Source organism: Tamandua tetradactyla, chromosome 1 (assembly GCF_023851605.1).
Source record: "Tamandua tetradactyla isolate mTamTet1 chromosome 1, mTamTet1.pri, whole genome shotgun sequence".
In the NCBI taxonomy this organism is placed as follows: Eukaryota; Metazoa; Chordata; class Mammalia; order Pilosa; family Myrmecophagidae; genus Tamandua; species Tamandua tetradactyla.
Window position 1 is genome coordinate 135,319,422 of NC_135327.1, and position 14,141 is coordinate 135,333,562.

Here is a 14,141-nt window from a genome sequence, read left to right on the forward strand (position 1 = left end):
TCTGTCACTGAATTTTCTGCACTGCCCTAAGTTCTGCATCTTTTATTTCTGCATTTCCAGCAGTTAGCATCTTCTTGAGCCCATACTGATACTTGTTGAATGGATTAAAACATAACCAAAAATCAAACTCTTCTTAGCTTAGTACTATATTTTTTATTATATAAAAAGGTTGTGTTACCTATAACTTTCCTCCTAATGTTATGGTACCTTCTAAAGACACTTAAAATAGTTCTTAGTGAATATACATTTGGGCTTGATGGTTTACCAAGAAAGAAGTTTGAAAAAGTATTTGCGTATATGAGTGTTTTGCCTTGTGTAACTTTTCACTTTTGTGATGAATGGGATCTTTGCTTATTTCTTAGCCATTGTCACCTTCTAATTCCAGGTTTTAGAGCAGAGTAACTATGTATTTTAGGAAAACCCGTTGACATCTCATATCTAAGAAAAAGAATACTTGCTCCTGTAAAGTGTTCTTGACAGTTTGTCAGTAGGACAGACAAGACTAAATAGGTCCTGAATTGCTTTTCAGGCAAAATAGGTTCGCCAGAATAGGTTCATTATTAGTGACAGTGAACTGAAGTGTCAAGCTAGAATGCAAACTTTGGATCAGCAAAAATCAGAATTCAGGCATGAGTTAAATTCATTTCTTTAAATATCTATTATTATCTCTAGGTTTCCCAGGTGAAGGACATATAAGATTTTTATTATCACTATTGGGGGAATTATATTTGAGAAGAGTTGATTCATTCTCTCTGGTTCTAGGTCTTGTTCAGTAACTGCATGGTGAAACGAGATAGCTTGATCCAAATTAGAATATGGTGTCAGTGGTCTTTTGTCTTACCCTACTGCATATATTGTTCTTAAGGTAAAATGGAGCAAAATTATATTTATCTAATAGTGGTGGTAAAGCTGTTAGTATTTAATATTTTTCCAAATGTGTGCACCAACTCAAAAACAATAAGAAATTTATAATATTAGAATGCCATTGTGTGCATAATTCATTTTAATTGTTCCATAAATTTTTGTCTTCTAGACTTTTCCATTGATCATAAAATCTCTATTTATAATCTTTATTTTGTTTCTTGATGTTCATTTACCTTTTTCTATCATTCATACATCATGTTTGAAGGTATCCTTAACTTTTATCTATTTTATTTAATATCTTATTTGTTTCACATGTAAATCAAATCTCTTTGTTTTCCTGTAAGGCATTTCACTGTTTCTTTTCCAGTTTTTTTTTCCTTCCTCTTTAGTTTATTGGCTCGTTATTTTAATCTCTTTTCCATGTTATACTTTTTCACATTTAATTTTTCTGTTACATTTAAATTTATATAAACCTCGTGACCTTGATATTCTACTGCAATTCTTATTTAATCTTAGAAAAAAAAGACATACACAGTTAAGTCTCTATGATTCAAGCACATATGTAACTGAAAGTTCATTTTCCTTTGTCAACTGGCACCTTACTATACCACTCTTGGTGTTCTACTTACAGAGGGAAAACATTTAGTACTAATAAAATTTTAAGTAACTATTAGTAAATAACCAACAGATAGATACACATTGTGGTAGCTTAAATTATAATGTCCCAGTTTAGACATGTTCTTAATCTTAACATACATTCTTTTTTTATTAGTTTTTTAATTTTTAAAAAAATATCAGAAAACACCAAACAAATGCAAACATTCTAACTTTTGATCATTCCATTCTACATATATAATCAGTAATTCATAATATCATCACATAGTTGCATATTCATCATCATGATCATTTCTTGGAACTTTTTAACATACATTCTTGTGGGTGTGAATCCACTGTAACTAGGGTCCTTTGAAGGTACCGTTTTAGATTAAGGTATAGCCCCTCTGAGTGAGCTTGGGTCTTAGTCCAGATCACTGGCAGTCTTTTTAAGAGAAAGAAACCAGGAAGCCAAGTCAGAGATGGCCACAGGAGGCACTGGAAACAGGAAGTCAGCAGGAAGCCAGAAGGGAGAGGAGAGGACATTGCCATGTGACATGCAGAGATGCAAGCCAAGGAATCTCAAAGATTGAGGCAAGGCAGCACCAGAATGCTTCCAAACCTGGAGGAAGCAAGACTTTTAGGCTCTGAAACCAACATGAGCCAATGAATGTCTGTTGTTTCAGCCAAAACCGATGTGTGTGGTATTTGCAGTAGCAGCTCATGGAAACTAAGACTCACATTAGTATATGTATATATATACAGAAGTTCAAATCCAAATATCAACTTTTACTAAACTCACTAATGTTTCCACAGGCAGAAAAAAATACCTACTTTAGATATACAACATGCAGATGAATAAATGAAATATTTGAAAGAAATGCAAATTAAATTATATTGATTTGAATGGTGAAAATCATGTACTATTTATTAATGTCTATGATGTCAGGAAAAATAAGATGGTGCATTTATTTAGGTTTTTCAAAAATGTAATGACATTCATAGCTCTTATTTTAAGAAGTTTTTTGCATTCGTCTATTTTTATTGCATAAAAAGAACTTGAACTAAACTCCTTCAACCATAATTTTAATGCCCAAATCTTGGCTTTAAAATTTAGGTTTGATCCAGTAATTGCAAATCTAGAAGTCTTGCTAAGGAAATAGAACACTTTAAAGCTTTATGCTCCAAGATATTTATTGCGACATAATTTGCAGTGGTTAAAAGTTGATCATGTATGGCTGTATTTTCAAACTTCAACATCTGTGTGAGATCAAAGGGAGAGATATTTGTTTGGTGCAAAATTTTTATTTCTGGTCACACATTATCTAATTTAACTTGTATGGTTAGTTTACTTGAATACCATAATTACATAGCATCTTGAATAGGGCGTGAGATCTGGTTGGTTTTTTCAAGTTAGTGTGATACGCTGATATATCCCAAAGTAATTTGGGCAGAGAATGAAAAAGTATTTGCCAAGTCCCCTTGGGGCACTGGGAAGAATGGAGTAAATATTAAACTTCCCCATCTGGGGAATTCCTGATATTCTTGCAAGCAGTGGGGACAACCAATTCAATAGGCTGAGCCCTTGATCTTGGGGCTCACCCCTATGAAACTTATTCCTGCGAAGGAGAGGCTAGGTCTACTGATAATTATGCCTAAGAGTCAGCCCTGGAGAACCTCTTTTGTTGCTCAGATGTGACCTCTCTCTCTCTCTCCAAGCCAACTGGGCAGGTGAACTCACTGCCCTGGGACATGACTCCCAGGGCTATAAATCTCCCTGGCAATGTGATACCTGACTCCTGGGGATGAGCTGGGACCCAGCATGCTCAGAATGAGAAAGTCTTCTTAACCAAAATGGGGAAGAGAAAAATGAGACAAAATAAAGTCTCAGTGGCTGAGAAATTTCAGACAGAGTTGGAAGATTTTCCTGAAGACGATTGTATAATGATATAGCTTTTACAATGTGACTGTGTGATTGCTAAAACCTTGAGTCTGATGCTCCTTTTATCCAGGGTATGGACAGATGAGTTAACAACAACAACAACAAAAAGATAAAAATAAATAAACAATAGGGGGGAGATAAAGGGTAAAATTGGGTAGATTGAAATACATTGAGAGGAAAGGGTAAGGGATATGGGATGGATGAGTTCTTTTTCTTTTATTTCTTTTTCTGGAGTGATGCTAATATTCTAAAAATGATCATGGTGAAGAATACACAACTATATGATGATACTGTGAACTGTTGATTGGATAGTATGGCTGGATTTTACGTGTGTGGATATTTCTCAGTAGAAATATTAAAAAAAAAAAAAAAGCTGATCATGTCCTAAATACCTCTTAAACAGGAGGATGGTCAAATGTTTTTTGGGATATAGAGATAATGGTCAAATGTTTTATGGGATGTAGAGACAATGGAATATCAAAGGATCATTAAAATTAAATTGATTATAAAATATTTTTAGTGCTGTGGAAACATACCATGTAAAAAAAGCGAAAAAGATATTTGAATTTTGTATAATATGCTTTCAGCTATGTGAAAGGAAATTAAAAGAATAAAAGGAAAAGCACCAAAATATTAAGAGCAGTTATCCATAGGTAGTGGAATTATAAATATCTTAGTTTCCTAGGGCTGCTGAAACAAAGTACCACAAAATGGATGGCTTAAAACAAGAGAAATCTACCCTCAGAGTTCTAGAAGGATGAAATCAAAGTGTCATACTTCCTCTAAAACCTATAGGGGAGAGTCTGTCCCATGACTACCTCTTTGCTTCTGGCCCTGGTTTGCTGAGAATTCATTGCATTCTTTACCTCAGTTGTCACATATGCTATCCCATCTATCTTCCTATGCCCAAATTTCCTCTTCTTATAAGGACACTAGCCATACTGGATTAAGACCCTCCCCCCCAACTCCAGTCGGCCCTCATTTAAACTTGCCTAATTCCACCTCTAACAACCATATTTCAATATAAGTTACCTTCTGAGGTACTGGGAATTAGGGCTACAACATATCTTTTTGGGAATCTGTAATATTGAGTCGTTTTAAAAAATTCTTATTTTTTCTTGCAGTCTGTGTATTTTCACATTTAGTACATTCTTACTATTCTATCCAGTGGATTTGTAAACTAAAGGTTGAAATTTGTAGTTTAGAATGTTCTATTTAGTAACTAAATTTTTGTGGAATTTTAATAAAAGCTAAGTACACTTTTGTCTGCATATTTGACAAGGCAGACAAGGCCTTTCCTGTTTTTGACTTGGGGGTATTTCAGCATCCTAAGAAGTTGTACAATACAGGTTCAATACTTCTGTAATTTGGAGGTGGGCTGGGAAGTTGACATGCTGGGAGTTAGGAGAAAGAAGAAAAATCTAAATGGCAATTTAACGATTCATCTACAGCACGTACTTAAAAATGTTAGTGTTTATTAGTGCCTGTGGCCTTTATTTGCCAAAGATCTGACCGAACATTCTCTTTTTTGCTTCCTTCAGTATCAAGTCATGGGTGGATAAGATGCAAGAAGACCTTGTTACGCTGGCAAAAACAGCAAGTGGAGTTAATCAGCTAGTTGATGTGAGTAAAACCTAAAAATACCTGTTAACTGTTTCTTTAATTGGTATGTAAATCTATCTTCAAGGAAATTGTTACTGTCTTACAAATAGGGTAATATTTCCTATGTGAATTTGGTGGTGAAGTTCTAAAAGAGACCCCAGGTATTGTTAATTATTTTGATCAGGCAATGCCATTCTTAACAATTAGTAAAACTTTTGCACAACATTTTATAGCTTACATGCAGGTCTCACATAAATGATTCCATATGATATGTAACCTCCTCCAGAATTCAAATTAGGATGGCATGCAGTTACTACCACAGTATTTCTATTTTTCAGATTAAATTTTTAAATCTCTCATTTAGTGATGACTAAAAGTTCTGAGATGAATCCTTTTGAATATTTTTAGTGAAGACACATCTTCATTCTTTGAGGGTAGATTTTATTTTTAAAAGTAGTTGAAAACTATTTACAACCATGTCTGGAAACTAGAGGGCATCACTGAGATGGGTAAAGTTTGGTGGACGAAAAGTTGTCCCTATAAAACATGGTTTCTTGTTATGGCTGGCTATGGAAGTAGCTCTAAAATGATTTCTCAAATTGACGGCAATATATAAATACTCGTGTAGCAACTTAAGGGGATTATTTTGCTTGGATGATTGCATTATGTGTATAGATTGTAAGATTTACTATGAATTAAATGTCATTTCTTTAGAGACTTTAGAGTCTCAATGCTCTCATTTCAATAAAGTGACGTGACATTTGGAAGTACTTTCACCTTATGTTCTTAATGATGCAATGAGGCTGTTTATTTCTAAAAAAGAAATGAGTCAGTAAGGGAAATGGTATAAAAGTGGTTGTATTTGTGATGTATTAATATGTTATACACATTAATATGTATTAGTATTAATATATATAATATGTGTGATTATTCCTCTCTGGCATTAACTAGGATGTATGGTTACCTTATGGATGTATATATATTAATAAAAAAAGCTTATTAAGAAAATACTTCAAAAAATTATTCCAGTGTCACTTTATAAAAGAATTGTAGTTTCCAAACCAAGAGATTTTTTATTCATCAACATTAACAGCTTTTTTAGTAATCTATACATTATAGCACATATTGAAGAGTGGACAAACCTAAATATCCATGAGATAAGGAATATAATTGAAATTAAAGGTGTTCCTAATGAACAACAATGATCAAATTTAATTCTACTCAATATTCTTGGAGCATGTATTATGTCCCAGGCACTATGCAGGCTACAGAGGCTAGCCAAAGAGGTACAGCTCCTCTCCTCATAAAACTCACATTGGGGTGATCAAAAATCTAAACCACTGGGAATGCAAACAGCTCTGAAAACTGTTGTAAACAATGCTTAGTATCTGCAATTATCCATTACGGAGTAGCAGAATATGAAAAGTGGTGATGTAATAAGTGTCTCTCTATGAAAGTAATGGAGTTTATGGAACCTCCAGAAAAAACTGTTTTCTGAATTTCTATTTAAATATGACTTGAATTGACTGAAAAAGCAGCTTTTAGTGAATCTTAAAGAGAACTAGGAAATGAGAAATTTCAATTTCTTATTGGAATCTGTATCATTGTCTTTACTTGTGGATTATGATTAAAAATGAAATGTTCTTGGGATCCTCTCCCTTCACTCCTTCAGTGCTTTTTCAACCTTAAAAACCACTTGCATGGCTGACCTCAGTGTTAATTTTTTTTCTTTAATAATATTAAAAAAATATTTTTATTGAGATATCTTTACACACCTTACAGTCCATCCAAAGTCAAGATAAATAATATTTTAATGTAATATTTTTAAAAGCCAAAATTAATGCAAAAAATTTTGTGATCAATAAGATATCAAAATTTTAAATAAAGACAGGATTGGTAGCAGTACCGTGTGGAGCCTTATTGTAGTTTGAGGCAAAAGGGAAAATCAGTGAGATTCATCCCCACTCCCCTTTCCCTAGTCCCAGCTGTTGTCTCTAGCTGTTTTTCAGGAGAGTTCAACAGCAAAGATAAACAGCAGAGATAATCCATCTCGACTTTACCCCATTCAAATTCCTGACCTACGGAATTTGCGAGCATAATAAAATTGTGGTGGTTTTATAGCACACAATTTTGTGTGGGTTTGTTACAAGCAATAGATAAACGGGACAGCCACCCTCTGCTTTAGGGGCCTTACTCTTCTCCTACCTTTGACCAAGAAGCTTTTCTTTTCTTCCTTCTCCATACCCTTTTCGTTGGTCCTTAGAACTCTCAGAAAATGGAAGGTCACTTAAGACATACGGCCCTCTCTTTACCATTAAGACTATGTTTGGACATATATGGTGCAAACCAGGTATTTCAAATTCTGTTCCCGATGATGGTTGTCAGTACAGATTAGGGTATACCCAATTCATCCATTCATTCCTTCAACAAATTCCCTCTTAGCACTGCCTTTGCTGCGTCCCATAAGTTTTGATATGTTGTGTTTTCATTTTCATTCGCCTCGAGATATTTACTAATTTCTCTTGCAATTTCTTCTTTGACCCACTCGTTGTTTAAGAGTGTGTTGTTGAGCCTCCACGTATTTGTGAATTTTCTGGCACTCCGCCTATTATTGATTTCCAACTTCATTCCTTTATGATCCGAGAAAGTGTTGTGTATGATTTCAATCTTTTTAAATTTGTTAAGACTTGCTTTGTGACCCAGCATATGGTCTATCTTTGAGAATGATCCATGAGCACTTGAGAAAAAGGTGTATCCTGCTGTTGTGGGATGTAATGTCCTATAAATGTCTGTTAAGTCTAGCTCATTTATAGTAATATTCAGATTCTCTATTTCTTTATTGATCCTCTGTCTAGATGTTCTGTCCATTGATGAGAGTGGTGAATTGAAGTCTCCAACTATTATGGTATTTGTGTCTATTTCCCTTTTCAGTGTTTGCAGTGTATTCCTCACGTATTTTGGGGCATTCTGGTTCGGTGCATAAATATTTATGATTGTTATGTCTTCTTGTTTAATTGTTCCTTTTATTAGTAGATAGTGTCCTTCTTTGTCTCTTTTAACTGTTTTACATTTGAAGTCTAACTTGTTGGATATTAGTATAGCCACTCCTGCTATTTTCTGGTTGTTATTTGCATGAAATATCTTTTCCCAACCTTTCACTTTCAACCTATGTTTATCTTTTGGTCTAAGATGTGTTTCCTGTAGACAGCATATAGAAGGATCCTGTTTTTTAATCCATTCTGCCAGTCTATGTCTTTTGATTGGGGAATTCAGTCCATTAACATTTAGTGTTATTACTGTTTGGATAATATTTTCCTCTACCATTTTGCCTTTTGTATTATGTACATCATATCTGATTTTCTTTCTTTCTACACTCTTCTCCATATCTCTCTCTTCTGTCTTTTCGTATCTGACTCTAGTGTTCCCTTTAGTATTTCTTGCAGAGCTGGTCTCTTGGTCACAAATTCTCTCAGTGACTTTTTGTCTGAGAATGTTTTAATTTCTCCCTCATTTTTGAAGGGCAATTTTGCTGAATATAGAAGTCTTGGTTGGCAGTTTTTCTCTTTTAGTAATTTAAATATATCATCCCACTGTCTTCTAGCTTCCATGGTTTCTGCTGAGAAATCTACACAGAGTCTTATTGGGTTTCCCTTGTATGTGATGGATTGTTTTTCTCTTGCTGCTTTCAAGATCCTCTCTTTCTCTTTGACCTCTGACATTCTAACTAGTAAGTGTCTTGGAGAACGCCTATTTGGGTCTAATCTCTTTGGGGTGCGCTGCACTTCTTGGATCTGTAATTTTAGGTCTTTCATAAGAGTTGGGAAATTTTCAGTGATAATTTCTTCCATTAATTTTTCTGCTCCTTTTCCCTTCTCTTCTCCTTCTAGGACACCCACGACACGTATATTTGTGCACTTCATATTGTCCTTGAGTTCCCTGATACCCTGTTCAAATTTTTCCATTCTTTTCCCTATAGTTTCTGTTTCTTTTTGGAATTCAGATGTTCCATCCTCCAAATCACTAATTCTATCTTCTGTCTCTTTAAATCTATCATTGTAGGTATCCATTGTTTTTTCCGTCTTTTCTACTTTATCCTTCACTCCCATAAGTTCTGTGATTTGTTTTTTCAGTTTTTCTATTTCTTCTTTTTGTTCAGCCCATGTCTTCTTCATGTCCTCCCTCAATTTATCGATTCCGTTTTTGAAGAGGTTTTCCATTTCTGTTCGTATATTTAGCATTAGTTGTCTCAGCTCCTGTATCTCATTTGAACTATTGGTTTGTTCCTTTGACTGGGCTATATTTTCAATTTTCTGAGCGTGCTCCGTTATCTTCTGCTGGCATCTGGGCATTTAGTCAGATTTTCCTGGGTGTTGGACCCAACAGGTTGAAAGATTTTTCTGTGAAATCTCTGGGTTCTGTTTTTCTTATCCTGCCCAGTAGTTGGCGCGCATGGCACTTGTTTGTCTGCGGGTCCCACCAGTAAAAGGTGCTGTGGGTCCTTTAACTTTGGAAAACTCTCGCCGTGGGGGAGGTTCACCAGCTGAAGCGGCTTGGAAGAGGCCAGCCGGCCTGGGGATCCATACGCGGGGAGGGTCGCCGGCCGCTGCAGCCCAGGAGAGCACCCGTCAGAATCTCCTAGCCGTCCCGGGGCGCCACCGTTCCCAGCCAAACTGGGAAGCCACGTGTTTGGAAGGGACCCCGGTCACCGTTCTCCGCGGCCTGGGGATCTCCGATCCAATCTCCCAGTTGGTCCAGGGGGCCGCGCGTGGGGGGGACGCCAGCCGCCGCGGCTTGAGGGGACCGCCTGTCCAATTCTGCCAGCTGGCCCGGGAAGGAGGAAGGGAGGGACTCCGACCGCTTGCCGCCCCGGCCCGGGGAAGCCCGCACCCCTTGGCGATCTCACTGGAGCGGGTTCTCCCAGCCAGTCAGCCATTCCAGAATGGGGTACGCTGTCTTCTTGATCTCTGTCGTGGCTCTGGGAGCTGTTCTGTATCGTTTCTACTCCCCTAGTAGCTGTTCTGGAGGAGGAACTAAGACCCGCGTGTCTTAATAAACCGCCATCTTCTCTGGAAGTCCTCCTCAGTGTTAATTTTGGTGCTAATTATGTCTATCTTTTCTCACCAAATCTGTACTTTCTAGTAAATGATTAAGCAAAGACTGTCTCATCTAGTTTCCATCATTCTTTATGAACCAGGATTACCAAAAAGAGTATAAGTATTTATGAATGAATAAATGACCTTTTCTGAATTAGGGTAACAAAATAGAATGCAAAGGATTAAAGAGAATCCCCATGGTTTTCTGTTTGTGAGACGTATATCTAATTACAGACAGAAAAAACACATAGAATTATAAGTTATGTAACAGAGAAATGAGAAAGAGCAAAAACAATTCATATTTGAAAGAATTTAAGTATTAGGCCATATATGAAGACTGTCATTTTCTATAGATAAATAATTCCATGTGCCTCATTTTTTTTTTTCCCCCTGGGGAGAAGTTCTATGATAGGGCAAAGGCGGTACATTTTATTTGGTCATGGGAACTCAAGGCAGAGATTGGCTGAAGGATGCCAGAGCTGAAAGTAAACTCTGCTCTGAGACTGACTGTGGTGTTGGATACATAGTGAGGACCAGAAAGTAGATAAATGGGGGAACTTAGGCTTCTGGATTGAAATTCTGTATTGCAGAAATAATGATTCTTCCAAAATTAATTAATCTCATTGTTTTTATTTACTTCAGAGGGTGAAACTAAGCTTTTACCTGAAAAAAAGAAACTACTGCAATGAGGCAAAATAGCTAAGATAATACATATTTACTGTTTGATGTAAATTGCTTTATGGCATCATAAAATATTATTCCAGGGAAGGTTGATAAACATTATCTGTGTTGATTAATTTTTTTGAACTTTTTTATTGTACAATATAACATATACAAAGCAAAGGAAGAAAAAAAGCTGTAGTTTTCAAAACACTCTTCAAAAAGTAGTTACAGGACACATCCCAGAATTTGTCATGGACTACCATCCCATACTCTCACATTTTTCCTTCTAGCTGCTCCAGAATTTAGGAGGCTAGAAGGGATAAATATATTTTTTTATCATCACAATTGACTTTTTCTTTTTTTCTGAAAAATAACATATATAGGAAAAAAACCCAATAAATTTCAAGGCATAGCATAACAATTAGTTGTAGAACAGATTTCAGAGTTTCATATAGATTACAATTCCACAATTTTAGGTTTTACTTCTAGCTGTTCTAAGATGCTGGAGAGTAAAAGAAATATCAGCAGTCATATTAATTTGTTAAACCCTACTTTCTCTGTATAACTCCACCATCACCTTTGATCTTTCTATTCCACTCTTTACGGGTATTTGGGCTATGGCCATTCTAACTTTTTCATGTTGGGAGGGGCTGTCAATAATACAAGTTAGGGAGATAGAACTAGCTGATGTTCTGGAGAGGCTTGGCCCTCTAGGCTTCAGGACTTATTTGGTCCACAGACCCATCTGGAGGTTGTAGGTTTCTGGAAAGTTACCCTAGTGCATGGAAACTTTATAGTATCTTATATGTTGTCTTAGGTGTTCTTTAGGATTGGCTAAAATGGTTTTGGTTGGGGGTTGGCAAGCTGTGATAGGTAACAATGTCTAACTGAAGCTTGCGTAAGAGTGGCCTCCAGAGTATCCTCTTGACTCTGTTTGAACTCTCTCAGCCACTAATACTTTATTACATTTCTTTTCCTCCTTTATTATCAGGATGGAATTGCTGATCCCATGCTACCAGGGCCAGATTTATCCCTAGGAGTTATCTCCCATGTCACCAGGGAGACTCTCACTCCTGGATATTAAGTCCCATGTAGGGAGAGCGCAATGATTTCACTCACATACAGAGTTGGGCTTAGAAAGAAAGAGAGGTCACAGCTGAGCAGAAAAAGAGGTCCTCCAGAAGTAACTCATGGGCATACCTATAGGTAGACTAAGCTTCTCCCCTACCTACATAAGCTTCACAAGAGTAAGCCTCAAGATCAAGAGCTTGGTGTATTGATCTTGGTGTTCCTAATCTTTGAAATAGTATCAGGGGATTCCCTGATGGTAAAGTTTAATAGTTCATATTTTTTCTTTCATCCCACAAGGGACTTTACCAATACTTTTTAATTATCTACTCAAGATATTCTAGAATGTTTCCAGGCATTACATTAAACTATTCAGGATTAAAGGCCCTCATTCTTATTCTGGGCTCCCTGTGTTTCAGTGGTTCAAATGAGCTATCCAGACAGGTTGAGTTAGGTTATGTGCTACAGAAAATTTAAGCAATTAGAAAATAAACCTTTCTTCCTGTGGTCTCAAAGAGTAGGTGTGGTTCTTAAGTATAGACAGTGTCTTCCTTACCCCTGTGTTTTGAATTACCTTTATCACAACCTGATGGTTTCATTCTTTTCTCTAAATACCAGGTTATAGTTATATAACACAGCCCCTCTAAATCCAAAAATAATAATGACCACTCCAGACTAAATGTGTTTGCTATAAGAGCTTATAACCTAGGCCCCTGTTTTCTTATAAGCATTTTCTAAAGGAGACCATACAATAATAGTTCTTTTGTTTCTGCCTTTGCCTCACCAAATGTCCCACAGGTTCATTCACATCGTTGCATGCCTCACAACTTTGTTCCTTTTTGTAGCCGCGCAATATTCGACTGTATGTATTCACCATCATTCGCCAATCTACTTCTCAGTCATTGCATCCTTCAGCCACCTGCACTCATTAGGCATGTATAATGCACAAAGTCCACAGTCTATCAACACTCTCAATTTTAGATAATTTCATTGCTCCCAAGAGACAGAAAACCGATAAACACACCTTCACCAAATAAGAAATTTAAATCTTCCCTTAACTTTTTTTTATGTTTTTATTGTAAAAACAACATACAAATATACAAACATTCTTGACATACAAACATTCCATACATGGCATACATCAGTGGCTCACAATATCATCACGTAGTTTTGTATTCATCACCATGATCATATTTTAGAACATTTGCATCACTCCAGGAAAAGAAAGAAAAAGAGAAAAAACTCATACATACCATATACCTTACCCCTCCCTCTCACTGACCACTAGTATTTCAATTTACTCAATTTATTTTAACCTTTATTTCCCCTATTTGTTTATTTTTTATCCATATTTTTTCTCATCTGTCCATACCCTGGATAAAGACACAAGGTTTTCATAGTCACACAGTCATATTTTAAGAGCTATATCATTATACAATCATCTTCAAGAATCAAGGCTACTGGAAGACAGTTATACAGTTTCAGGTACCTCCCTCTAGTCACTTCAATACAGCACAAACTAAAAAGGGGATAACTATATAATGTATAAAACTAACCTCCAGGAAACCTCTCAACTCTGAAATCTCTCAGCCACTGAAACTTTATTTTGTCTCATTTCTCTCTTCCCCTTTTGGTCAAGAAATTTTCTCAATCCCTTGATACCAGGCCAGGACTCACCTGGGGTTTCTGTCCCACATTGCCAGTAAGATTTACACCCTTTGGAGTCCTGTCCCACATAGTGGGGGAGGGCAAGGAATTCACTTGCTGTGTCAGCTTAGAGAGAGGCCACATCTGAGCAACAAAAGAGGTTCTCTGGGGTGACTGTTAGCCCTAATTTTAAGTAGGCTTAGCCTATCCTTTTTGGGGATAAATTTCATAGGGGCAAACCCCAAGATTGACAGCTTGGCCTATTGATTTGGTTGTCCCCACTGCTTGCAGAAGTATCAAAAATCCTTCAAATGGGGAAGTTGAATATTCCCCCCTTTCTCTTTATTCCTCCAGAGGGACTTTGCACATACTTCTTTATTCACTGTCTAAATAACTCTGGGATTTATAGGGGCATCACAGTAACCTGGACAAACCAACAAAATCTCATTCCCTATTCAAGATTCTATGTACGTATGGTGTTCAATTAAACTGACCATACAAGTTAAATTAAGAAATGCTCTACCTGAAATATAAATTTTGCACCACATAAACATCTCTTCATTTAGTCTCACACAGAAGTTGAGGTTTTAAAATATGGATAACATCCTTTACCCAGTCTTCTGATATACCTTAGTCTTATCCAGACCAGCTTCATTCATATTTCTACT

The 14,141-nt window shown here is 36.4% G+C and overlaps 1 protein-coding gene across 5 annotated transcripts in view; it reads left to right on the plus strand.

The window, feature by feature from the left end:
* Nucleotides 1-14,141, plus strand: part of CACNA2D1 (calcium voltage-gated channel auxiliary subunit alpha2delta 1) — a 501,299-nt gene that overhangs the window by 83,118 nt on the left and 404,040 nt on the right. For all 5 annotated transcript variants that reach the window (XR_013172125.1, XM_077151905.1, XM_077151925.1 and 2 more), the window contains exon 2: nucleotides 4,942-5,023. Coding sequence is in view for 4 of the 5 variants with exons in the window: in XM_077151905.1 (XP_077008020.1) it covers nucleotides 4,942-5,023 (82 nt within the window). In the remaining variant the exon portion in view is untranslated. The remainder of the gene's footprint in view (nucleotides 1-4,941; nucleotides 5,024-14,141) is intronic.